At 46.8% G+C, this 26,038-nt stretch overlaps 6 protein-coding genes across 6 annotated transcripts; 1 reads left to right on the forward strand and 5 right to left on the reverse strand.

The window, feature by feature from the left end:
• Window positions 1-4,894: 4,894 nt before the first annotated feature.
• Window positions 4,895-5,860, reverse strand: BROUX77_003953 (uncharacterized protein; the record flags this gene model as incomplete). The annotated part of the gene is made up of 1 exon (XM_073748661.1): window positions 4,895-5,860. The coding sequence occupies one exon, from the start codon at window positions 5,858-5,860 to the stop codon at window positions 4,895-4,897; it is 966 nt and encodes a 321-aa protein (XP_073606378.1).
• Window positions 5,861-8,141: 2,281 nt separating this feature from the next.
• On the reverse strand, window positions 8,142-9,100 carry BROUX77_003954 (uncharacterized protein; the record flags this gene model as incomplete). Its single annotated transcript, XM_073748662.1, has 3 exons — window positions 8,142-8,474; window positions 8,529-8,793; window positions 8,898-9,100. 3 exons carry the CDS (start codon window positions 9,098-9,100, stop codon window positions 8,142-8,144), a joined length of 801 nt encoding a protein of 266 aa, XP_073606379.1.
• A 1,985-nt stretch (window positions 9,101-11,085) lies between these two features.
• On the reverse strand, window positions 11,086-12,051 carry BROUX77_003955 (uncharacterized protein; the record flags this gene model as incomplete). Its single annotated transcript, XM_073748663.1, has 1 exon — window positions 11,086-12,051. The coding sequence occupies one exon, from the start codon at window positions 12,049-12,051 to the stop codon at window positions 11,086-11,088; it is 966 nt and encodes a 321-aa protein (XP_073606380.1).
• Window positions 12,052-17,554: 5,503 nt separating this feature from the next.
• Window positions 17,555-18,511, reverse strand: BROUX77_003956 (uncharacterized protein; the record flags this gene model as incomplete). The annotated part of the gene is made up of 1 exon (XM_073748664.1): window positions 17,555-18,511. One exon carries the CDS (start codon window positions 18,509-18,511, stop codon window positions 17,555-17,557), a length of 957 nt encoding a protein of 318 aa, XP_073606381.1.
• A 4,354-nt stretch (window positions 18,512-22,865) lies between these two features.
• Window positions 22,866-24,695, forward strand: BROUX77_003957 (uncharacterized protein; the record flags this gene model as incomplete). The annotated part of the gene is made up of 1 exon (XM_073748665.1): window positions 22,866-24,695. One exon carries the CDS (start codon window positions 22,866-22,868, stop codon window positions 24,693-24,695), a length of 1,830 nt encoding a protein of 609 aa, XP_073606382.1.
• A 183-nt stretch (window positions 24,696-24,878) lies between these two features.
• On the reverse strand, window positions 24,879-25,865 carry BROUX77_003958 (uncharacterized protein; the record flags this gene model as incomplete). Its single annotated transcript, XM_073748667.1, has 1 exon — window positions 24,879-25,865. The coding sequence occupies one exon, from the start codon at window positions 25,863-25,865 to the stop codon at window positions 24,879-24,881; it is 987 nt and encodes a 328-aa protein (XP_073606383.1).
• Window positions 25,866-26,038: the final 173 nt, after the last annotated feature.

Here is a 26,038-nt window from a genome sequence, read left to right on the forward strand (position 1 = left end):
TATTAAACCCCTATTTTAGGCTTCTCTATCGCTAGCGTCGGCTTACCGGCGCCGGGTCCGGCCTTGCTTGAACGCTCCAGAACATCCGCCTTTTGAAAAACTCTGTTGAACCGAGATATCGATGAACGTACAGCGGCCGGGCTTGTAGAGAGTCGAAAAAAGCGCTCATTTCATCATAAGTTGTCTGCGAAGCAAACCACGTTTGAACGTCACGCATAGCTATTGTTAGGTTGGCTTCAAACGAGGAGCGCCGCCGCGAGAAAGAATGAGAAACCAGGAGTGACAAAATAACTTCATTTACAGACATCTCCGGCGCCCTAGGAGGCCGTGGTTCCGTCATGCGAATCGTTCTAGAAGTAAAACGCGACGAGGTCCTACTCGTTGAAGCGCGGGATTGAGCTGACGACGGCCTCCGGTTTGTTGCTGGCGCCCGGGAGTGTCCCTTATATTCATCACCGCTACAGCTAACAAGCTCAATAGCGTTCAAACCTTCCACATCCCAGGCTGGTACGGCTGTCAGACCGAACTCCTCAGAGCCTTCAAGTGCCTTCTGATAAAGGTTCTTCCTTGGAAACCCACTGCGCCTCAGGTAATAAATCGGCTCACCGTATTTTTCCATCCAACCCGCCCATTTTTCATCGCTAGCACCGATCGCGCCAGTATCATGGTCATAGGAAACATCTGTCAAATCGAGAGCAATGAAGGCCCTCCAGACCCTTACCATCGCCTCCACCTTCCGCTCGACTCGTTTATATGTGAAGGTCGAGTCCGGCCACCAGGCCCGCAAGGTGCTGACTATTTCTGTCAACAGAGCTTCTTGTCTAGGCGACTCGTAGAAGGGAGGATCTCCCTGCTTGCGAGTCACTCGGAGCCTCCAAGATGACAAAGGCCTGCTGGTCAGTGCACCGGGGAAAAGGTGCAGAAATAGTGGGGGCTCGGGGCGGCTGCAACGGCACTGGGGGCGACAGCTGTGACGGCGACTCTGTCGGCAGCCGGTTAACTGCGACAATGGTCAGATCGTTTTCATGCTCTGACGGTCAGAGAGACATCGTGGTGTTGTTCATCGCGAGACGGTAAAATGGGGTTATAATGGTAGCTTGTAGTTGTTGCAGTTGTTAGTAGTCGTAGAGCATGAAAACTGTAGTCTTCACTAAAAGATGAAAAGGTTAACTAGGGGAAGTGGAGGGAAGGACATACGGCGGAGAGGCTGACACATCGTATCCACAGTTGCATTACTAGTTAACTTATGAAAGGTACATGGGGTATATAGGGCTGCATGTTGTCGAAGTCAGGGGCACAACATCCTAACTGAGCACTACAAGAAAAACCCTTCCACCTCATAACCCATACAAGAGAGGAGTAATATCACAGCGTGTAAACTACCATTGCGCCAGAAAAACGAACGTTCACTTGGACTTGCTTACTTGGTAGGGCTTATATCTTCCATTATGTACGCCGGACTCTCATAGCCACTGTGCTGTACGCTAACTGGGTAACTTGGCCTTTTTGTAGTGATCCCGACAGCGGTAGTTTGACAGATACATAAGAACGGAAGACGGTGTAAAACTTAGATCTGCATATACTTGCATAGTTAGTTATACATATACGATTCTGTTGATGCATCCAGCCAACCCTAAAAGATTCACCACCCTTGAAGGATGAGCTCAATGGAGTACCTAAATAATGTCCCCAAAGCACTCACTATACCTGATAAAGTCGGTCACTTGAACTCGAACGTTTGGAGTAGAGGTCAGTCGGCCGTTTAGATCACGGGCCCAAACACTGACGTCACGATTCCGCCTAACAAGCTAAACATCCACCACTTGCACAAGCTCCGAAAGATCAGAACTCTTTCTACTTGCTCCGGAGAAGCACAACTCTCCATGAACATAAAAGGTTCAGTGTTTCCTATGTCATTTGTAGCTAGTTCTCCTTCTAGACAACTGTGAATCAAACTGAGGGTTTTATTCATAAATACTGAGGTAAGTTGTGCTATCTACTGGTATTTATGAGGGGGATGAGGGGTGGAGTCCGGTGTTGAGGTTAGGGTTAGGGTTACACAACAACAACAACAACCGTCTTCATCTTCCTCTCTATTGAATACAAGAGCAATACTTTCTACCACAGATCTTTGCGCGCACTTACTTCTGTTACCAATTGATATTGTCTGACGTTCCGGAATCAAACTTCTTCCGTCAAAGGACTTCAGTAAGTCCCCACAATCACAGTACTGAAAGATTCACACACACACATATGCAAACCGGGATGTACCTTGTACCCTGGCCAACTATATTCCGTCATACGTTTTCGTTCACGAGCCGATCAGGGCCTAGGTCGTCTGTTGAATATTTAGAAATTGTTCTCGACTAGGTACAAGCTAAATCGTCAATGGTGCTCCGGCTCAAGTCGTACAAAGCTTATTTGTGGGCCTGGACATTCTGATTTTGCGGACTTTGGCTCTTCATGTTGTTAGTTGATCCTATGATCTGACATGCCTAGATTTTCTCTACGGTTCGTTTTAGTAGTAGCTACAGTATAGCAAGCAATTCATTGTTTATCTCAGGGAAGTTGGTGGTAGAAGACGTAGCAATAGAAACCCCTAGCGGAAGTTATGTATTGAGACCAAAAGCCAGTCACTTGTTGTATGGCAAGAGAAGATGCCATAGTAAATAATGCATTTAATATAAATTGTAGTGTATATGAAAGTTCCCTTAGCTGAGGCAGTGATACATGCCTTTCTCGTCGAATACCTACAAACACGCGGTACAAACTGCCAAAGACTTCTTGATTACGAAAGCCAAGCTCGATGAAATTGAGGATCTAGAGTTTGGGGTTGGCAGCCCAATAGTGCATGAGGTGCGGTTTAATGGGCTGGGGATTAGCTATCTGGGGGTAAGTCAACGCGTTGTTGTTGATAATCTGATTCGTAAGATTCTTGCCGGGGAAGTCCATGACAATGATTCTGATGCGGGGAATATAATTGGTACTCAGATAATCACCGAGCATGTCGCTTAACACCCGTCTCGTCGACTTGCCACCTACAGCATGGTAAAGCAAAGATCCAACACTCGCACTTGTATGGATGATGTGAAGGTTCTTATCCGTATCCTGAAACGATTTTCTGATAGCCCCCTCGACCCAACCCCACTTCTATCTTCGATTTCAATGAAAATGGTGCATGTTGATGAATGGTGCATGTTGATGAATGGTGCATGTTTGTGAACAGCACCAACCACTTATAGTGGTGAGGGGAAACTATGTAGAAGTCAACATAGATAGGACATGGCACGAGCAAGCAAGTCCAAAGAATGTTCGTTTTTTGACGCAGTGGTAATTTACACACTTCGATAATAGTTTATCGGGATAAGAGTTCGGGTACGGGATCTGGGGTAGGATTGGCTGTATCGGTGAAAAAAAGCTGGATAAAGCAAAATGTTGCGTCCGATGATCATGTCAACAAGTACTTTGCCATGGAAGTCCATCACGGCAATCCCGATACAAGCCGAGGCGCTGGTTCTCAGGATGCCCCCGAGCCTATCGTTCAGTCCTTCCTTTTTGGTTGTCCTACCACCACCAGCCATGTAAGGGGAAATACTAACGGCTATACTGGTATGGGTGAGGTGAAAATGGAAATAGATGATACTTCAACCCTGTCGGGCATTCTTGACATCCCAGTCAACGTTGTTGTTTTCGTCAAGATTGTAGCTGTGCTCGGATTCTACACCCTTGTAATTGCCGGCCCAGCCTAGTGAGGCCGAGGCGAGGAGAAGGGAAACCCGGTTATTGAAGACGGAGGAGAGGAGCGGTGATGGAGATCAGAACAATTTACTCAAAGAAAGAAAAGCATGGGGGAATTTCAAGGGCAGTTGAGGGATGCGCGAAGAAATTGAAGAGTCCGATTCTCCTCGGCCGCTAGATCGGGTTTTTTCCTCTCTTGTCTAAAGCAACATGACAGCCATGAATAACAGATTCAAGGTCCTGGTATTCTAGCACACCAGAACTGTCATGGGTGTAGGATATGCTGAAGTTACACGTGCGCTTGGAGGAATATGTGGGCTGTGGTGGCTAGATGGAAAGTCGTATAACTCTAGACATGGAAAAAATGCACTACGCTCTTTACCTGTTGGGCACTGCCTAATGGAGTTGAGGCGAAGCTTTGAGCAGGGTCTAGGTGATGAACAGTTCGGCATTTGAAGGCATGCTGGGAGAATAAATAACCATGTCTTTTTTTAGAACTCGTGCAGGAGCAAGCATTCACACGCCCTCCCCATACGGTATAGTCGGGAAATTATGCTAGGGAGTGCTTGTTTTTCTTTGTAGCTGTGGCTTGAGCGCAGGATTCATAACTGGCATTCCCCTGCATACATAGATCATTTGTTACGCTTCTTTAACTGCCGATGTATCTTCCAGCGCAGAACAAGAAGTCGCCATTGTTTTTCCATCACATGATTCTTAGACACTGGGTAAATGTGGCATATCGATGTTAAAAGTATCAGCGCATACCATATATGTCAAGTGCTTGCAGACAGCTCTGTATAGTTCATGCACCTCTAGGTCGCCCACTTTGTATAATAGTTGCATTCACAGTGAAATTCTACTGATCCAGAACACACATCAAGCAGTGTTCTCTCCGCCATAGTAGCTCGTTCATAGTTAAAACATTAACCTGTCCGTTTCCAAGTAGCAGTTTATGAGTGTTAGTAGTTATGAACAGAGTGAAGAGTGAGACCTTTGAGAAATTATCCTTACTTTTCGCTAATTATGATATTTACTTGAATAGTTAAGCATGTTAATAAAGGGATGATAACCCCAAGATTCGTGAACCCTGATGAGATTTTGAGGTGCAAACAACAACCTAAGAAGATTAAGTTCCAAGTTGCCCAAGAATTACAAATCAGTGTGCTACACGCAAATTCTTGTTAGACTCGATGATGTTGTGAACAAGTTTGCTGCCAGGGAAGTCCATAGCGATAATTCCAGCACGGGCAACATTGGGCTCACTGAAATGGTCACCCAAGAGATCGTTGATTCCTTTCCTGTTGGGCTTCCTACCTCCGGCCGCCTTGTAGGGATCAACACCGATGCTGACACCCGTATTAATGAAGTGAAGTCGCCTTTCTTTCTCCTTCAAAGCCGACTTCATACCGTGTTTGACAAACGTCCATTTCAGAAACATTCCAACACTTCCGGTCGCCCAATTCCAGTCTGACTCAACGACGGCTGTGGTCCCCCAAGGCAAGCCGAAGCGGCCTATTTCCTTGGTTGGGAAATCCTGAAGAAGGACCAGGCGACCACGAACGAGACCCAGGGTAGGGGCCCGCCAGAATGGGCTAGGAAGAACACGCTTATATATGAGGGCTTGGGCACGCCTACCCAGTTCAGTATCAGAGTTTAAATAGCGGGCCATGATAGTTTCAAAAGCACCATCATCGCCAGAATATAGAGTGTCTTTTCTAATGCGCACGAGGACAGTCTCGCGGGGATATTTTTCAAGGAAATCAAAAACGATGGTGAGTACAGAGTCCAGGCTATAAGTAGTGTCGAATCCTCTGTAGTAGATTTCAATCTTGTCATTGTTTTGGCGAGCAGTAACATCAATGTATCTGATGCCAGAATAAAGCTGTTGTTTGAGATTGGTGTTCTGGCATTGAAACCGATCGTCCCACAAAAGACTGGTCGTAGAGTGGCGTGTCCCCGGAATCGAAAGATCGGACAAGTCAACATTATCACCAATTTGTGACATCCAGTTCGTATTGTCAGTCGAAGAAAGATCAAAGCTGTAGTCGGAGCAGACTTTCTCGAAGCAGCCAGCCCGGATTAGGGCAGCCGAAGCCAAAATCCCAAAAAGGGAGAGCCGCATGTTGAAGAAGAAAGAATTAAAAAGAGGGCGTGGGGAGACGTGAAAGAAGCCCATGTAAGAGCAGAACGAACACTTTCGATGCCAAGGTGATGAGAAAAAAAAGTTGGAAAGGCAACGCAACTCTATAACTAGTCATCTTCAATGGGAAAACTGGCACCACACTTCCTGCACTACACTTTGTTTCTGAGATGCTTTAGTATAAATTATAGGGCCCGTGAATCGGCCATTGCTGCTTAAACTCTCATCGGTGCGAGAAAATGCTGTTCATGCTGTGCGAAAAAAAAAAACGACCTGTGCTACCACCAGACCAACACTTCCCATGACTGCCGGGGCTACCATCAAGACGCTAGGCCTCAAGGTGGGAGATGCACCAGGTGATGCATACGTAATTAGTTGGTTGATTTTTTTTCTTCTGTTTTTCTGGCATTTTCATTTCATGGGGCTGCATGGCGGGGAGTCTGGATAAATACCCTATCTCCTGCTTTGGTGGGGTTTCGTCTAGGATCACGGACCCTATAACTATGTGTTGCGAGGCGCTTAGGGTTACTCAACCGCTGAGGCTGTCAGGATGAGTTATTATCCACAATCCCATTTCTCAACAATCATCAGGGCATGATCCCTGCCCTGATTTTCTCCCACAAAGATATTAGATTCTCCTAACTCCATTGGAGGTATAAAAGGGATGCTACCTCTGAACTTCTTGTATTCACGATTAGTTTTGATGTTTAGCAAGTTTTGATATTTCACTCAATTAAGTTAATTTATTCTTTCACTTATCATCTTCACAAACTCCATGTTTGCAGACACACATGTAGTTACCTCGCTAACAGAGCCATTCTAGAAGCGTTTCTTTCCTGTTCATTACTCCCATGGAACCTCATAGTATTCTAGAAGCTTTGCCGAGATCGAACCTTTTTCTGACAGAGAAGCGTTGAAGGATTATTCGACCAATCAAAGTCAATCCTTCCGTGACCATTGTTTCATGTAGTTTATTGTGTACATAACTAACTACATATGTGCATGCATGCATAAGTTTGTGCCAATAGCAACCAGGAAGTCAGGGTGGACCTTGGAGAATATATGCAGGTCTCAGGCGGCTATTCCACTTGTGAGAAGCGGTGGGATGGCGTCCACAGCCCTATCTCCAAGTACATAGTTCACTAGGTAGCATCGTAAAAGCCAGATTCCCATCGAATGGCTTTTCTGTCTCACATTGCATTCTGATTGATAGTTTTCCTGCTCGAGATCTAATTAGTTTAGACAGCTACGTCGTGAGAGAAGCTATGACCTCCAATCCCTTTTTGAGATCGGGCGATATAATGTCACTGAAAAGGCGTTCTACGTTGAAAATTCGAGGCGGTGATTACTATGGCGTTGAGAATGGAACCAAGTTAAGTAAGGTAGGGCAAAATGCACATTCACAATGGTGCTCCATATCAAGTAGTAGAAAGTTTATTTTTGAGCCCGGAAATTCCGCTCATCAACGCGAGTTTTGGAGACTTTGGCTTTGTATTATATAGTTAGTGGATCCTCCCACTTGGCACTGATAGATTTTCTCTGGGGTTCTCCTTGATCGATCGTGGGGGTTTCAAACTTGATGGGGCATCCCCTGGGGTCCGATGTTTCACTTCCGAACTCTAGGGTCCTGTCTGACCCTAGTCACTGCACACGAGAGAAACAAATCATGTAAATGGTAAACTTCAACATAGGTTCTCCAATACCTTTGCTTTTATAGCACTGGATCTACGCTAACAATTGGTTTTATGGTGAAGAGAGTCTGAATTTCGGGCTTACGCCGGGAGATTTGGCTGTCAAGAAGATTGAAATTCAGACACGGGTTTCTTGTTAGAAAAACGAAAACTCATTTCAATATCTGTACAAGTAGTGGCTCCAGCATATCGAGTCGTTGTTCATTTCAAGAAAGCTGCTGGTAAAAGATACAGCAATAGAGACTCTTGGAGCGAGAACCGGAAGGGAAGGCTCAAGCTTTGTGTTGAGACTAAAGGCCAGTCACTTTTTTCATGGCAAGAGAAAATTTTGTAGTTTATGATAAATATTTCACAAGAAGATTCAAGACGGTCTATGGTTATATAAATCTCAGTGTCTATAAATATTTGCTCAGCCGGGGCAATGATGCATGACTTTCCCCTCGAATGTATATATACAAACACGTGGTTTGTACTGCCGAAGATTTCGTAACTACGAAGAACAAGCTCGATAGAAGCATGAATCAAGAGATTGGGGCTGGCGGACTAGGGATGGGGTGCTGGGACCTGACTGTCTAGGGATACATCAAAGCGCTGTTACCAATAATCTGATTCACAAGATTCTTGCCAGGGAAGTCCATGACAATGATTCTTATGTGGGGAGTAGAATGGGTCTGCAGATGCTTGCTGAGCGCGTCGTTTAGTCCCTTTCTCTTATGCTTATGTGTACCGCCTGCAGAAAGGTAAGGGAAAGACCCAACACTGACGCTTGTATGGATGATGTGAAGCTTCTTGTCTTGTTCCTGGGACGACTTTTCGATAGCCTTCTTGACCTTAGTCCATTTAACGGACATGCCAATAGTTTTCATTGCGAACTTGAAGTTTGAGATGACAAGAGGCTCGCTGGACTAAGGAATGTCGTAACGTCCATATACCTGCGTGGAAAAGTCCTGAAGAATTACGATGCGACCGCGAATCTCGCTCATCTGGGGGGCGCGCCAAGATTTAACAGGGGTGCTGCTCTGATATAGTTGATTTTTAATGAGCCGGCCCAGTTGAGTGTCAGGTTCTAGGTATTGTTTGATGGCAGCTTCGAAGTCTTTATCGTTGCCGGGTCCGAGACGGCTCTTCTGAATGCGCAAAAAGAGAGCCTCGCGCGGGTTCCGTTTGAGGAAGTTAGAAATAATTGCGAGAATGTCACCCAAGTCATAGTCAGTGTCGAATCCGCTGTAGTAGACGGAAATCTTGCCCTCTTTCAGACTCCCACCAACGTCAATATATCTGATACCAGCCCGGGGTTGCGTGTAGATATCACTGCTCTGGGTTTAAACCGGTTGCTTATGAAACTAGTGGCAGAGTGGTGAGTTCCGGAGATAGAAAGCGCCGACACTTCGGCGTTGTCGGGGAGTTTGGACATCCAATCCACGTTCTCAGTCTGAGCTAGGTTGAAACTGTTGTCGGAGTAGGTGTCTCTGAATTTGTCGGCCTGGCCCAGAGTGGTCGAGACCAGAGTAGCGAGAAGAGAGAAGCGCATGTTGAAGACCAAGATAAAAAACGGAAGCCTTCACAAAGGACAACTGCAGCGAAAATGACAACGTAGAAGCCGATTCCAGCTATCTAGATGACAAGAGAGGAAACCTAGAAGCTTAGAAGAAGCCGGTGTGCTCCGATATTAATATATGGTCAACGGCTTGATATTTTAGATTTCACTAATCTTTTCGTAGACAGCACGCATGTACATCAAGACCACAATAGTTGAGATGGGCGGTAATCCACGGCGGCAAACACAAGTTCTGCGTCAATGCTTCCTCTTTCGTGCGTTATAAGGACAGACATTAACGGTATAAAATCTTGGTTTTTGTATGGATGTGCCACTTTCACAGGTTCTTAGCAACCAGTGCTCGAACTTCAAATGCCAGGAGTCATGTCCACTTCCTCGGCTATCTGTCGCCGACCATGACAGGCCAGAGCGCACTTTTGCGTAGCTAGACAAAGAGGTATATCTCGGGGTTAGCGAGGGGCATCATGAACAAACCTCCCGCTTTCAAACCCCACCGAAGCCGTTTACATGAGGCTGTGTAGTGGTCTGTCTTGATTTTAGACACATCGGGATACTCTGGAAAACCAACCCCCGGTGCTCCGATAGAAAGCTGTTGTTTATTTTAACGCGGTGAACCAATGTAGCCAAGTCAATTTTCGCCGTTGACTGAAATGTTACTTCATCACACCTCCATGAGCTCGCATTCCACAATTTCTAATCAAAATACTGATTCAGTCACATCCTCGCCCGCATGGCCGGGGCGAGTTCTTCTCATCAGTGCACACGTAGCGGACACGGAGCGGGCATGGAAAGAGTATGGAACGGGAACGGAGTGGAAATACCAGTATACCTTCTCCGGGGAAGTATGTACATACCTGGCAATAGATCCTCTGTTGTCTCAAAGAAAGAAGGTAGCTTAAAGATAATGGCACGGCTTATGAGCGTTGGCCTGGCGCGGCATTAATAGAAATTACAACGACGGGCGATGCGTGATGGCATTCAGAAAAGCGAAAGAAAATCTTCAATCGAACAAGCGCACCCCTGCTTTACTCTTGAACACTTGACTAATCATAGCTAGTTGACTAGTTAGCGATAAGTCGGCTCTGTCACAATGAGTGAAAGCTACTGTTGCTTGGATTTACTATATGAGATGGTTTTATAGATCTGTCGTCCGATCGGCTAGTTGGGTGTGGATATGAGTTCGGGTCCGGGCTCGGATACGGGCTCCGTGATAGGAGTAGCCGGGTCGGAGGAAGACTCTGGGTAAAGCAAAAGGTTGCGTCCGATGATTATGTTAACAAGTATTTTGCCAAGGAAGTCCATCACGACAATCCCAGTACAAGCCAGCGCGTCAGTTTTCAGGGTACCACCGAGCTTATCGTTCAGTCCCTCCTCTTCGGTTGACATACCACTAGCAGCCTTGTAAGGAGAAATCCCAACAGCTATAGTTACTCGTATGGACGAGGCGAAGTTTTCTTTCCTACACCTAGAGCGTACTTATTTTTTTTCTTTGCAGCTGTGGCTTGAGCGCAGGCTTGACGACTAACATTTCCCTGTACACATTTTCCCAACCACCGACGCATCTTCCGCCACGGAACACTAAACCGCCGTTGTTTGATTTTCTTTTTGGTCGCGGACCCTGCATAATAGTTGGATTTGTAGTGAAATTCCACTCGACCAAAACACACATCAAGGAGTATTCCCACCGTAGTACTCCATATTTCAAGATTCAAATATCAATCTGCCCGTTTCTAGATACCAGTTTATGACGCTCGGTATAAACGAATATAGTCAAGAGTGAGGCTTTTGGGAAATGTGCTTTCTTTTTGGCTATGATACCTGAACAAGCATATTAAGACATGGTTACCCACAAATGCATGAGCCTTGGTGAGATTATTTGATGCTAAAAACAATTGGTGAAATATCAAACCCAAAGATATCCAAAAAAAAAAAAAAAATCATAGACATGCCCCCAAATATCACTTTGGCGCACGCAAATTCCGGTTAGACCGAATGATATTCTCAACAAGTTTGCTGCCAGGGAAGTCCATAGCGATAATTCCAGCACCGGCAACGTCAATGTCACTGAAATAGTCGCCCAGGAGGTCGTTGATTCCTTTCCTGTTGGGCTTCCTACCTCCGGCCGCCATGTAGGGATCAACACCGATGCTGACACCCGTATTAATGAAGTGAAGTCGCCATTCTTTCTCCTTCAAAGCCGACTTCATACCGTGTTTGACAAACGTCCATTTCAGAAACATTCCAACACTTCCGGTCGCCCAATTCCAGTCTGACTCAACGACGGCTGTGGTCCCCCAAGGCAAGCCGAAGCGGCCTATATCCTTGGTTGGGAAATCCTGAAGAAGGACCAGGCGACCACGAACGAGACCCAGGGTAGGGGACAGCCAGAATGGACCAGGAAGAACACGGTTATAGAGGAACGCTCGAGCGCGCCGACCAAGATCAGTATTAGATCTTAAATAGCGGGCCATGATAGTTTCAAAAGCACCATCATCGCCAGAATATAGAGTGTCTTTTCTAATGCGCACGAGGACAGTCTCACGGGGATACTTTTGGAGGAAATCAAAAACGGTGGTGAGTACAGAGTCCAGGCTATAAGTAGTGTCGAATCCTCTGTGGTAGATTTCAATCTTGTCATTGTTTTGGCGAGCAGTAATATCAATGTATCTGATGCCAGAATAAAGCTGTTGTTTGAGATTGGTGTTCTGGCATTGAAACCGGGTATTCCCCAAAAAGTTAGTCGCAGAGTGGCGAGTCCCCGGAATTGAAAGATCAGACAATTCGGCAGTATCGGGGAGTGCGGACATCCAGCCAGTATTTTCAGTCAAAGAAAGATCATAGCTGTATTCAGAGCTGACTCCCTCAAAGCGGCCAGCCTGAATCAAAACAGCCGAAGCCAAAATTTTAAAAAGGAAGAACCGCATACTGAAGAAAAGAGTTTAAAGGAGGACGCGGAGGGAAGCAATAGAAACACCGTGCAAGGGCAGAACAAGCACTTTCAGCCGAAAGGTGACGATGAAAAAAGTAAGGTTGGAAAAACAACGCAACACTGTCCTTTTAACAAGAAAATTCGCACCACACTTCCTACTCTGCAATGCACTCTTTTTTTTTTTTCCAAATCTCGCATTACCAATCATGCGGCCTGTGATTCGGCGATCGCTGCGTAACTTTCATAGCCAGTAACTTTAAGAAAAAGCCGATCATGCCATGCAAGAAGGCTTTGTGCTAACACCGCATCAACACCAAGCATAGCCGCTTTAGTTGCCATTAAGACGCTAACTCTTGAGGTGTGACGTGCGCCAGGCAGGAACATCCTGGGACAATACACATATTTTTTTTTGGCTTTTTCTAGCATTTCCATCGCATTATATGACGTGAAATAGCCGCGGGGGCAATACTCTATGCACACACTGGCAGAAACCTGACTCTTTCTAGACAAATAAAGAAAGGCAAATGTTACGTGACCTGGCGCAGGAGAGAGTCGCCGACTTGTGCTTGAACCACCTGCACTAGCTAGCGTAGTCTCTATGGGACTAACAGGAGGCCCGGGATTATGGCTGTTGTCATTCTTCCGACTCCCCGTGTGGGTGTTTTCACGCCTTCGGGGCGTCGGGACTTCTTTTTGTTTTTTTACGTGGCTTGGCATGTTCTGCTGCTGCCCCTACTCTCCGGTTAGTCTTTGTAGCTACTCGCGTGCGAGACTGAGAAGACGTCGGAGCGTTGGTGGGGCTGCCCTAGCCGCGTTAAGCGAATGACACTCCGTTTTGTTTATAGTGTTATAAGCTGACATGCACTGACCGGGGCTTCAAGCACCTCCCAAAACCTCTCAATTTTCTAAATCTATCAGCTAATTAGTAACATCGCTACGGTAAATCGCCCACTTACAGCACTGAGTCTACGTCTTTGGTTAGAGCATACAACAACAACAACAACAACAAATATCCACCAAGTAACCATAGTAGTAAAAACTTGCTCATATAGTCAAAGCATACCCTGCCCGAAAGGGTAGCTAGTCGCTTCTTATGACGGGGCGCCAACGGAATAACTATAATCCATGTGCGGCTCCTGCGCTAAAAGTGGCTAGGCGTGTAAGTTAGGGACACAGAGCAACGATATGTATACAAACATACAAGCATAGAACTCAATCTCAAGATGTATGTAACTAGTTAGCTATGTACCAGTTATGCAATTATTACCAGGTGACACATGCAAATACATAATGACCATGGCCTCCCATCCACTGTTCCATACGGTTCGGGTGGGAAATCAGAATCACTATGGACTGCTAGACATTTGCATTGGCCTGGCAAAGATAGGCATGTATCATTCTAGATCTCAGTCTTGCCGTGTCAGAAAGTGAGCCTCCATTTTCAAAACGAGATGGCGCGCTTGGTCTATTAGTTTACTGCTTATATGGGCAAGTTGCATCTCGTGAACCCAAAGCCCTAGTACTACAGAATCGAGTTTCCTTCAAGGAGGTATTGTTGATTACCTAGCATTTAGTTTGGAGTAGAATGGTTCTTCAGCATGTGCTAGTAGTTTCTAGAACAAGAGTTCGCTCTTTTAATGCGAGAAAATTTATTTCTGAGACACCCAAAAGGTGCGTCATATGCTATTGTAGTAGTACTCTGGACAACAGGGTGTTCTACGACCGCATAACTATCGAGATTTACATGTAACTTACTATATCATGAGGCTGTTGGTGGTTGTAGGACCATCAGATGATATTAGACTTCTAAGCCACAGGATCAAATGTTTGTCACCAGTACGAGTTTAGTTCACTTGATTAATCTCATCTACCTTGAACGATGGAAGCATCATTGGAATTTAAATCTACAAGTTCAAGGCGGTGTTCTCCTCCGATTATGAGTAGAGAAGACTTCACCCCGAGGATTCCATTTGGCAAGGGCATAGTTAACTTTTTGAGAATGAAGATGGACGCTTAGGCGATCATAATCTTACTTGTCTGTTGTCTTGTGGCTCTTGAAGAGATAGCCTAGCTACCTCAAAGAAATTCTCGAAAAGTCACCCGACGCGCGTATTCAGACTTAAGGGCGTCAGAAGGATTCGTATTACTAGGAGAGGTAGAAGGGGTGTTATGTTATGACGGCAGTTGTTGTTATATAAAACTTGGGACTGTGGGCTCGCGTAAGCGTGTTGGAGCATGCAGTTTGCTTTGAAGAGAACGCCATGCACCTTTCTTATCAACATGTTGGGTCGAGAAAACGGTCGGCTTTGGATACAGCTAGGTGAGCTGAAGTCAAATCAAGTGCCTCATGTCTATAGATTTCTCAGGCGTCTTCAACTACATCAGATATCAACTCAGCAGAGCATGGAAACACAGTCCCAAAGGCAGACCTAGAAGTTAGTGACACCAATGTACAAGATTTTGCATCGCATTTTCGCGAGAGTTACTTTATGATTTAATGTAGCAGGTGCACAGGCGTCTTCGTGTTGTGGGCGTGTGCTGTTGTTAAAAGGAACTTTTAGCAACGGCAGATGTTTTCGGATGCTTTTAGTTGGGTGGGTGAGGTTGATCATCTCGGAGCTCGGCTAATCGGGTGTTTGCTTTTCAAGACAGGGGAGTTCCGCCAGCTTAACGCGCGCTATGATTCATTGTAATGGCCGATTGCTGGTTAGAGAGGCGGAAAAAAATCCTGGCATGCAGAGTTTAAGTACTAAAAAAGCCGGCTGCTCTCACATGCCGAAGGGGGCTGTTTAGGTTGAAGGGCCATGTATTATAGGGGTTGTTGTCTGATGTAGTACAGGGCCACTAAGCAAGTGTGGTTCATCTGTAGGCTGTTAGTGTCATCAACACAGCTTCAACTGCGAAATTCTTTGTCAACTACGCCTCAAAAGGCGCCATGCCACAAGTTCTTGTTGGGAGATCTATAAAAAGCTTATTTTGGGAAATACGCGTATCCCATCGGTGAGCCGAGAGCCGACTTTCTGGTGATAGCTACTCTGGCCCATGCCGGCTGCTGCAAGGAAATCTGCTCTGACAACAGCTTCGATCTTGGAGAGAAAGTGAACGTTGACTGGATGCTCAAACTCACGGATACTGCTGAAGTGTCTTCGCTTTCTATCCCCGGAACTCGCAACTCTGTCACCCATCACTTGACCGGCGAACTGGTGCAATGCTAGAATACTAATCTGGCAACTCAACTCCAGTCAGGTATCAGGTATATTGATGTCAGTGGCCGGTTCGGCGGGGGCAGGATTGCCATCTACCACAATGGCTTTCACATCGGCTATGACCTGGAAACGTTCCTCACAACTGTTCTCAATTTCTTCGACAACAACCCCGCGAAGCGGTCTTTATGCGCATCGAGAAAGACACGACTGGAACTGCCGATATGGCTCTCTTTCAAGATACCATCAGTGAAATCTGGCTTCTGATACCCCGTTTATCCAGCGCGTTAAGGGCCGCCTTTACAATCGCGAGGGAGACGCTTTGTCCTGGTGCGCGCCCCAGCTGGGTGAGATTCGCGGTAGTATTGTACTGTTTCAAGGCTTCCCCACGCAGAGTATTGGGCGCTTCGGCATCCCTTGGCCGTCTGAGCCTCTTGTCATCTCGGACTGGAGGCTCGGAGTGGGAAGGATTGGAATGATCGCCAAGTGGAGCCGCATCGAGTCGGGCATCGATTCAGCCTTTTATGAGCAAGACAAAAAGCTTCACATCACTCACACAAGTGTGGGTGTTGGCTCTTATCCTCACCACGTTGTCGGTGGCAAGAACGCCAAGAGAGAGGGATTGAACGATCGCCTCGCAGAGTATCTAACAAGCAATTCTGCTCCTCATAATGGAATCCTCGTTATGGATTTCCCTGTCCATAAGGTTGTCAATCAAACCACCGGACGCAATTTCTGGCTCTGACTCAGGCCCGTCTAAGCAAACCCTGAGGTCAAGCTTGGTACTTTGTTCGCTTTTTGTCAGGATGAAGTGGTTTTCTGAGCCTTGCATTACACACATTCATGCATACACTCCATACTAGATAATCATTCATCATTCGTCTGTTTAAGCATAGCTTCATACATTTCATTGTATTTAGACAATAATAGATAGTGCTGAAACATCATCTAATGGAACTCTCTTCTCATTATTCAGTGTTCACCTGATAAAGATAAAACTTGACTCGTCAGCATGCAGTTTTTGCCTCCACCTGTCAACGGTGAGGCTTCTATTAGAGTATCTTTGCTGGTAGCTTGTAGCCCACAAATGTTTACTAGTGATTCTGCAACAATGATAGGTATAGCTCCCCAATTCCTAAATCCATATCTATTTTCCCTTCAAGTAAAGAACTCGATCTCGAAATCATAGAATGTAGTTTGCAATCGTTCCCCATAAGTATGTCTTTTCATGAAAATTTGAATGATGCATGCAGCATGGGCAGTGTTCATACACAGCCCTATGAAAGAGGTTTTCCCAGCGGCCCTGCAACACATAACAGTACTTGAGGCCCAACAGCTAGGACCAATGCGATAATGAATTGTCTTGTCACATACAAACTATGAAGTTTGGGCCCTATTTATGCACAACTTGACAACTAAACTACTGGCTGTGCAGGCACTCATACGTTGCAGCTAATAAATATTTCTGATGTCTGCTCTGATGATCGTGACAAGGTATCTCCTTGTCCTAAAAGTCTGCTCGCCAAGTGTCTCAAGTTTCACTATCGCCCGCGGCTATGGCGTCACAGATCCATACCCTCGATTCCCAAGCCCAGCCGCGCGAGTAACCGCGCGTAAGCCATCCTGTGTATGTGTACCCGCTATACTTGGCGCTAAATTCCTGATTTCTTTTTGTGTAACTAAGAAAACTTGCAAATTCACGATTGCGTGTAGATGGCATGCAGAGTCACGAGATAGCAAGCAAATAGGTACCCCTTGATTGAGACGTGAGTAATCACCAAAAGAAAAATCATACATATCCTTCTAGAAGCTTTTTTGTTTCCATATGATGAGTAAAGCTTTCTGCAGAGTACGAAGAGGTAATTTAGCCAGCAGTATTACATGCACGTAACTACATACATACAATAGAGGGCTTCAAAAGGGTAGTCATGGCGCAACCGTTAATCTTGGGGAGTATGTGCATCTGTCAAACTTAGTCTGGGGGTGTTAATCATGAAAGTCTTTTTGTAACTAAACTTTAAGTCAACGACGTAACTATCATATATTAGTCTGGGAAGCTCCGTACTGTAGAGAAGCTCCATGTAAATGCACTGGGTAATAACAATAGGCTCAGAAATTGCAAAGTATTGACTAAAAACGGAAAACAATACGACGTTCTCTACATAAAGTTATCTAGGTATATTAGTCTATAGAGTCATTTGGGCATTGTCGAATCGCTTGTGAACGGGAAGCGCCTACAAGACCAGACTGTGGTGCCCTAGATCTCGTTCTCGTTCCGAAAGATTCCAGGGCCTATTACACACTGCGCTGAGCGTAGAGCAATGCATTTCTTCTGATGATCATACCAACAAGTTCCTGGCCCGGGAAGTCCATGGAGAGAATTCCAGTGCGGCCAACGCTGCCGTCAAGTAGATATTGGCCAAGCCAGTCGTTAATTCCTTGCTTGTTGTCATCCTTGCCACCGGCCGTCTTGTACGGAGCAATAGTTCCGAGGGCCACACTCGAGTGGGTGATGTGAAGTCTATTCTCCTTTTCCTGGCCAGCCCAGTAGATGCCCCACGCGATAAAAGGCCACTTTACAGCTCTGCCGAGAGGTCCAATCGCAAATCTGTAGTTTGACACAGACACACCACGGCTGCCCCATCTCAAACCAAAACGGCCCTTCGTCTTGGTGGAGAAATCCTGCAGAATGAAGAGCTTGCCGCGGAGTTCGCCGAGCTTCGGGGCGCGGTAGTTGCGAGTTAGAGTGGGTAATTTGATATAATCTCTAGCAGCGTCCGACATTAGGTAGTCGTAGATGAAATTTTCAAAGGCTTCATCGGTTGCAGAGCCCAAAATATCCTTGCTGATACGCAAGATGACGGTCTCTCGGTTGTTTTCCTTCAGAAACTCAAAAATGGTAGCGAGGACCTGTTCAAGTTTGAACCCAGTGTCAAATCCAGCGCTGTAAATTTGAATAGCGTCGTTCTTCACACGACCGGTGACATCAAGGTATCTAATGCCACCCTTGAGCTGGTCTGCAATGTCCGTGTTCTGGCTTTGGAACATGTCGTTTTGAATGTTACGGGTCGCGGAGTTATGGGTTCCGGGAATCGAAAGAGCTGACAACTCAATATAGTCGGGGATATTGGACATCCAAGTGGATCTGTCCTCATCAGCAACGTCGAAACTGTAGCGAGACCAGACTCTATTGAATGAGCCAGCTTGCCCTAAGGTAGCCCAGGCAAGAGCCACGAAAACAGAGAAGCGCATGTTGTAGACGTGCCCAAATGAGACGTGGATGAGCGGTAAGAATAGTGATAGTAAAAAGAATGAGGGACAAAGCAACTGAGGGTTGGTGCGTGAAGACTCGAAGGTCTGATGGATGGGAAAATGCCGGCGCACTCTCCTATTAATACTCGTTCGCCAGTCTAAAGCACCAGCTCATGTCGGTCCTGTCGTAGCTGAAGAATACATGGAAGTCATCGGAAATAACATTGTCGACGATGTATAGACAGCATCCCACGCAGTTCTATTTTACACCTTTTTGGTCCAGCCCACTTTCCGCTCCTCTGCTTGTACCACATCTCTTTCGTCGGTAGGTGCAAGTTATTCAAAGTGTTCCTTCACAACTCCCTACCATCCAACTCCTACCGCAGATAGAAACGGTCCAGATGTGACGAACACGAGCACACATGCATGTTTAGCTCTAAACGGCTTCGTGGCGAAGCTCTCAGCAAGGAGCATCTCATGGCCCATTCGGTCTTCGGATCTCCTCTTCGCAGTAACTATACATGTCAAAACATGCATGTATAGCGCACGGGTATCTATGTATATGTGTACATGCTTCTAGAAAAGTACACATGCGCTCATCCACATATACACCTAAGCTTATAGTTGCAAAATGCAACCCAACAATGACGACTTTGCCAAGATGAACTTGTTGAGGAATTCAAAGCGAAATATTGCGTGCTAACCAATAGCAACTGCGCAAAGATACAACTGTCGGGGAGTGTGTACTCTGGCGGAACATCAGGACTTTGTAGTGCACATCGCTACATAAAACCTTGTATCGATGCCAGTCACCAAGGTCTATCTAAGCCTTGATCGATGCCTGATATAACTACTAGCTCACTATAATACTACCTCTCTCGGTTATTCAGACGCCATTCCATGGCCTAGTATAGATGCATTTCAGCCAGCGTCGACAAGTCAAGCCTTGCTTAAACCAATCTTGTAACACCTATACAGCCTTTCTCATATGCCAGGACATGTACAAAGGGCTTGTGTATATTTCCATAGAAAGTATCGGTACTAACCATAGCTGAGATGTCGAGTCACTGCACTTTTATGGACGTGGTTATTTGTTAAGAAATTCTCAGCCAATGCCTCATCAAGCCAGACACACAAGCCGGAATAAAGACCGGAAATAAAACAAGTTAACGAGTTAACTCCAGGTATGCATGTAGCTTCAGGTACACAGTCCCATGAAAGCTTCTAAACGGAAATAATATCCATGCAGACGTCTCGTTCCAACTCTATCAACGCGGCATCAGAGGTTTTTCGGCGCTGGGGGCTGCTCTAGAACTAGTTACATGCCTATCACAGGGGACGATGACCTGGCCAGCATACCAAGACAACGGCGACTACTACAAAGTATGTATGTATGTATGTACATCATGAACCTTTCAGTTAGACCTACATGCACATTCTGTCTGTATCCGTCGCATGCCTTCCCGAAGAGCAACACGTCACTCGCAATATCAACCACATCTCCGGGACATCTACATTAGTTGCGACAAGCTCGTCCCCACTTCCACTTAGTCTAGAAATATACACTCACCAAAACCTCATCGTCGGGCTTACCCGGAAACGCCGTATATGGGCCAACACATGCGCTGCGGAAGTATCTATCGCATAAACTGGAAATGGAGCAACTATCTCCACATGTCGCTTGTTATTCCGTCCCCACACATCTAGATGTTGATGTAGATACTTGCAAAAAGTATACACAGCTTGAGCAGAGAGAACACACCTGACCACAAACAGACGACTTTTAGAACCCCGGTCAGATTTTGGTTTCTAAGTAGCACCGCCGGACTTAGTGCAAAGTAGCTCCGGCGACACTTGGACGTGCTTTGTCGTTTATAAGGACAGCACGTGTACCATATACTATGTACACCGATATACTCGGATATTCGCAAAGCTCGCATTCAAGTGTAGCAAAAGCTTCAGGTCCATGCTGCCGTTTCAAGCATTTCAGAGGGCTAGGCTTATCGAAAGGCCCAACTAGACTGGCTGTATTACAGCTAGTTGGCTATAGAAGACTGATTTTACGACTCCGCCCTGCTCAGGAATACAGGTATATTCTAGGTTAGAAAATTCCTACCTTCTGCACATGGTCTATACTGCTGCGGCTGAGGCTATGTACTATAAGCTTATCCTTCGTGATAATGAATGAATGCTAGTGTCCATGTATCGAGACCGGTGCAAAGATTTTCCAGGGGAATAATCAGATCAATCAGGAATAGCTTCAGCGGGTTTAGTGGGTAAAAGAAAAAGTCTAGAAATGACACAATGGTATGCATGGTAACAGTATTCCACCCCACTTTTCCAAAGTGTACTCCAACTATGTTTTCGTCCATCCCTAAGGATGGTATTACCTGGCCGAACGCGCACACCTGCCTCTCGCTCAACTTTCAAGAAAAACATTACCACTTACACATCGGACACTTCATCGCGTCGTAACTGTCCATGTTTCTGCAAAACCTAAAGAAATTAACATCATTAGGGATTAGTTGAAAGCACAATGACATCATTAGCGCTATAACTAGACCTCGGGAGCCTCGAAATTGCTTTAAGCAGACGGCGTAACGAATCGGAATCGTTGACGCCGATATCTGGAACGTCGACGAAACGGGATTTTGGCTGAGAATGGCGAACAGCCAAATGGTGATCACCAAGCAGCCGAAACATGCCAAAAGAACGGCTTTTGGGAACCGTGAGACCGCTACCGTCATCGAAAGTGCGTCTGCCGCTGGAGAAATTTGCCCTCTCTATGTCGTCTTCAAAGGGGCGAAACATTTCGCCAACTGGTACAATGTCTCGGACCTGCATCCCTCTACGCGGATCTCTGTTTCCAGCTCTGGATATAACAATGACAGAATCCAACTAGACTGGATCGACTTTTTCCAGCGCCACTCAGAGAAATACCAGGTTGGTGATTATCGCCTTTTGCTCCTCGATGGCTTCGGGTCCCATCATACCAAAGAGTTTGTCGGCAAATGCAAAGAATATAGTAAGTTCACTCCTTATTTTTATATAACTACATAATCATACAAAAGACTAACAATTCAGATATTATTCCGTTTGTCTTCCCCTCTCACTTGACACACCTTCTCCAACCGCTTGACGTCGGCGTGTTTCAACCTTTGAAGCATGAATACTCAAAGCTTCTGCTCGCCGCACACCGCGACGGCTTCACCGATAGGGTGAAAGAGACCTTTCTTTCAAATGTCACGCAAGCTAGAAAGAAAGCACTTCGGTCCCAAGTCGTCAAATCGGCCTTCAAAAAATCAGGGATTGTTCCTTTAAATCCCTTGGTCGTTTTGTCAAAGCTCCCTGCAAGATCACCATCACTGGAAAGACCAAGCACGCCACCTTCGCACGATGCGCATGTAAGCCCCCATTCACCTTTCTCTACGCCCCAAACAAACCGTCAATTTACGCTATTGTTCAACAAGATGAGAGATGAGATGAACGATATGGAGGTAACCCCGTCTTTCCTCGACATATTCGCTCAAGTTGAAAAGGGTCCATCAACGCAGCCCTCTACGCCGGTCAGGTTGAGCATGATTTCAGGAAGAGGGAAGCGACCAAAGTTCGACGTAACCATGAAAGTTTGGCTCATAACTACCATCTAAGGTCAGGAGGTGCACTAGATGCCGAAGATGCGCGTAACATGGTCAAAACCCTCGAGCGGGATGAAGCAGAGCGCGCGGCCAAGGCGCATGAGAGGGCCTTGAAGGAAGCAGAAAGACTGAAAAGTAAAGAGGCCAAGTTGCGAGAAAGGTAGGCTCGTTGGGAAGCTAGCGAGCGGGCGGATAGGATGCTGGAAGAATAGTATGCATAGGGTTGTGTTTTGTTGGTATATTGTCAAAAAACGATGTCTTGATGTCTTTGCAAATGTGGTTTTTGAAAGTTGAGCGAGAGGCAAGTATGCGCGTTCAGCCAGGTAATACCATCCTTAGGGATGGACGAAAACATAGTTGGAGTACACTTTGGAAAAGTGGGGTGAAATACGGTTATGCTTAAATCTGCAATGCATCATCACATGGTTCCTCCGATTTCTTATTTGTTTATTCGACACTGCATGGCTAAGGGTTATTTAAGGGGACTTGGTGGACACGCAAAGTATGTTGCTTAGTCATGAACACCGACTTTTATTTTTGGACACGGGCTCCTTTCTCGTTGTATCTGCTTCAGTGTAGAAGTTGATGCATTCCGGCAATTGAAGCGGTGCCTTCTTTGCATTTCTCAGACATACTACTCGTCCGCCCGAGGTTATCAAGCTCACTTATTTTCAGCTGCGTACAATCGGTCGGCGAAATTGAGGGGCATTTCAAACATGACATTTCTGCGAGGCCGTAGTGGCCTCCGCTCTATTCTCATTGCATTTGTGATAGTGGTTGGTATCCTCACTCTGGCATGGCTACCCGGTGCTTCCGATCGATTTGCACTGCCTATTGTCCATCAGGGCAACACAGAACCCGCCCAATCGAACAAAGACGCGGATTTCAACCCATCTCACGATGCCACAGACGCTCATCCTGTTGAGAATGAGCCTCCACATCAAGCCCAGCCTACTTCGGCTCGCGAGCCCCTCAACAGTCCCACAGACGCCCCGATCTCCGCTGCTACTAAATACGGCTGGCAGGCTGTTGGAAAAGACTGCCCGCATTACACCAGTTATTCATCAAAGGCCCACCCGCCCAAGTCGCCCGGCAAGCTCAGCCTCGGATTCCAAAGACCCGAAGCCCAATGCCGCACGTTTGTCTCTAAGGAGGTCGAGTTGGAGATTGAACGTATGCGTCACGTCATGGCTGATCCAGATCTATTCCGACTATTCGAGAACACTTTTCCCAGTACCATAGACACGTGCATTAAATGGATGGGCGTGGCTGATGACAATACTGATGAAGAGCTGGCATTCATCATAACTGGTGATATTGATGCCATGTGGCTGCGGGATTCAGCTAACCAATTGCAAGTCTACCGTGACTTGATCAAATCTCGAGACGATGAGCTTGCGGCTCTGTTCCGTGGTGCAATCAACATGCAAGCTCGCTATATCATGAAAGCCCCCTACTGCAACGCCTTTCAAGCCCCGCCCGAGTCCGGAATTCCGGTAGGATTTGGTGGTGGCGGTTCCACAGTGTATCCAGCTTTCGACCGTAGCCTTGTGTTCACGTGCAACTTCGAGCTCGACTCATTTGGCGCTTTCTTGCAGCTGTCCCAAGACTACCTCCAGGCCACGGGTGATGTTGAGTTTTTCGGCAAGTTTCATTGGCTTGGTGCCGTGGAGACCATCATGAAGACAGCCAAGGATATGACTGCATCGACTTATGATGAGGATGGGAAACCACGGCCGCTCCCATACAAATTCAACTCTCAGACGACAACCATGACAGGGACGCTCAACAATATTGGCACTGGAAACCCCGTAGCCTACACGGGAATGGTTCGATCCCCCTTTCGGCCAAGCGATGACACTGCTGTTTTTGAGTTCTTGGTTCCATCAAACATGATGTTTGCGCGATATTTGGAGGCAGCAGCTAACATCACCAACCACTTGAGCTCTGCACCTGGCACTTTAGCTGCGGAAATTGAGACCATGGCACACAATATCCGTGAAGCCATTTCGAAGAATGCAGTGATTGAGGGGCCCGGCAACACTGGTCCCATGTACGCGTTTGAAGTGGATGGCTTTGGCGGCCGCAACCTTATGGACGATGCCAACATCCCATCACTGTTGTCGGCACCATTCCTCGGATACCTTGACGCAGACGATGCTGTCTATCAAAACACCCGCAAATTTGTGTTGAGTAAACAGAACCCGTGGTACTGTGAGGGTCCTGTAATCAATGCCATTGGCGGTCCCCATATCAAGCCCGGTGCTGCGTGGCCAATGAGCAGCACGGTGCAAATCATGACATCCAACAACGAGACCGAGATTGAAAAGGCACTCATCGAGCTACTTGCCAGCACTGCTGGTATTGGACTGATACATGAAAGTGTCAAGAGTGACTCGGTCAAAGCCTACACTCGCCCATGGTTCTCTTGGGCCAACGGCCTTTTCGGCCAGACTATACTGGATCTTGACAAGCGCAAGCCCGAGTTAATATCCAAGTCATACCAGTCTCTGCTACCAGAATGGGCGGTGGCATTGACACAATGAGCAATGAGCGGTTTATATATGTCACGTCTATATAATGAAAACTCATGCCATCTTGATTGCATTTAAACCAACCCGCATAGCAGGTTCTGTTTTATAAAGATAACAACCCGACCTACCAAAATGTATACTCCCAAAACCCTAACTCCTCACTAATGCAAAGTAACTCCTTTGAAAGTTACAGGCTCATGAAGCTCCAGTCGCTGATTGGTCGACTTCGGTGATGCAGATATGCAAGCCACTCAGCACTGCCATAATTTCCCAACGGGGCCCTAGCAAGCCACTCGCCCCGGTGCCCAAGAATTTGAAGGTGGTGAGTTTTGTTCCTCGAATAGCCTCCGTATCCCAACATGCCACAATTTCCATGTCTTCGTAATCGCGGTCTCCGAGAACACTGGAAGACCCGTCATTTTCAAGGGGTTTATCCGACATGGGAGGCCAGCTTCCCGGCGGCGCTCCATCTGGCGGACGGTCGACAGCGCGACGCAACAAGATGTAGTGTCTGCGGTTCCGCAACGAATAGCCGCTGCTCTTTCTCACGCGCCATTGAAACGTCTCGCGCACACGGCCAACCTCGATGGTAAACTCGAGCTTACGGCCCATGATGCTCGGCGCTGCAGGCTCTACCTGCTCGGTGACGTCTAGAGAGCCGGGGTAAAACACCTGGTCCCTATCTCTAGTGGGGTTGAAAGTAGCTGTTCGTGCAGGCAGGCTGATGCTAAAGCCGCGCTTAAAAAACTTTTGTGTCAGGCCGGCTAACGGCTCGAAGCTGGCGTCGGGCCCGTTGTGCAGGACAAGGTCGAAGCCGGCTTTGACGCGCATGTGCTCGCGGATGCACAGCATAGGCTCGCTTTTGTGTGGGCCAATAGTGCGCGTGCGGCTGAGAATGGATTCGTAGACGCCAAATGTTGCAGGGAAGAGATGGTTGGCGAGCGAAGTGGCTGGCGCAAAGCGCGCAAAGACGTCGGCTGAGGTGTCGGTCAGCGTATGGGCTGGGAGGTGGGAGGGCCCGGCCTCTTCATATGCTGGTTGGGGAATAATGTTGGCGACAACGCCTGTATATGGCGGCGGCGCGTCTCCAGCGATTTGGGCCTGGGCTTGGCCCTCGGCATGAGCACGCATGTACTCGGCCTCTTTTTCGCGCATCTTGGCGAGCCTGTTTTTTTCTGGCATTTTGGCGGCGGTAGGGCGACAAAAAATGGGCGGGGATCGAGATGGGTATTGGTGATAGATGCAAACTGCAAACTGCTGGGTGCTCTTTTCTTTTCGTGAGTGGGCGGGCGCGGCGCGCAGAAATAGCGGGCGGGAGGTGACGTGCAGTTGCAGTGATGTTAAATGAGTCAAAG

Source organism: Berkeleyomyces rouxiae (genome assembly GCF_048999995.1).
Source record: "Berkeleyomyces rouxiae strain 22BRR77 chromosome Unknown BrBRR77_ptg000003l, whole genome shotgun sequence".
In the NCBI taxonomy this organism is placed as follows: domain Eukaryota; kingdom Fungi; phylum Ascomycota; class Sordariomycetes; order Microascales; family Ceratocystidaceae; genus Berkeleyomyces; species Berkeleyomyces rouxiae.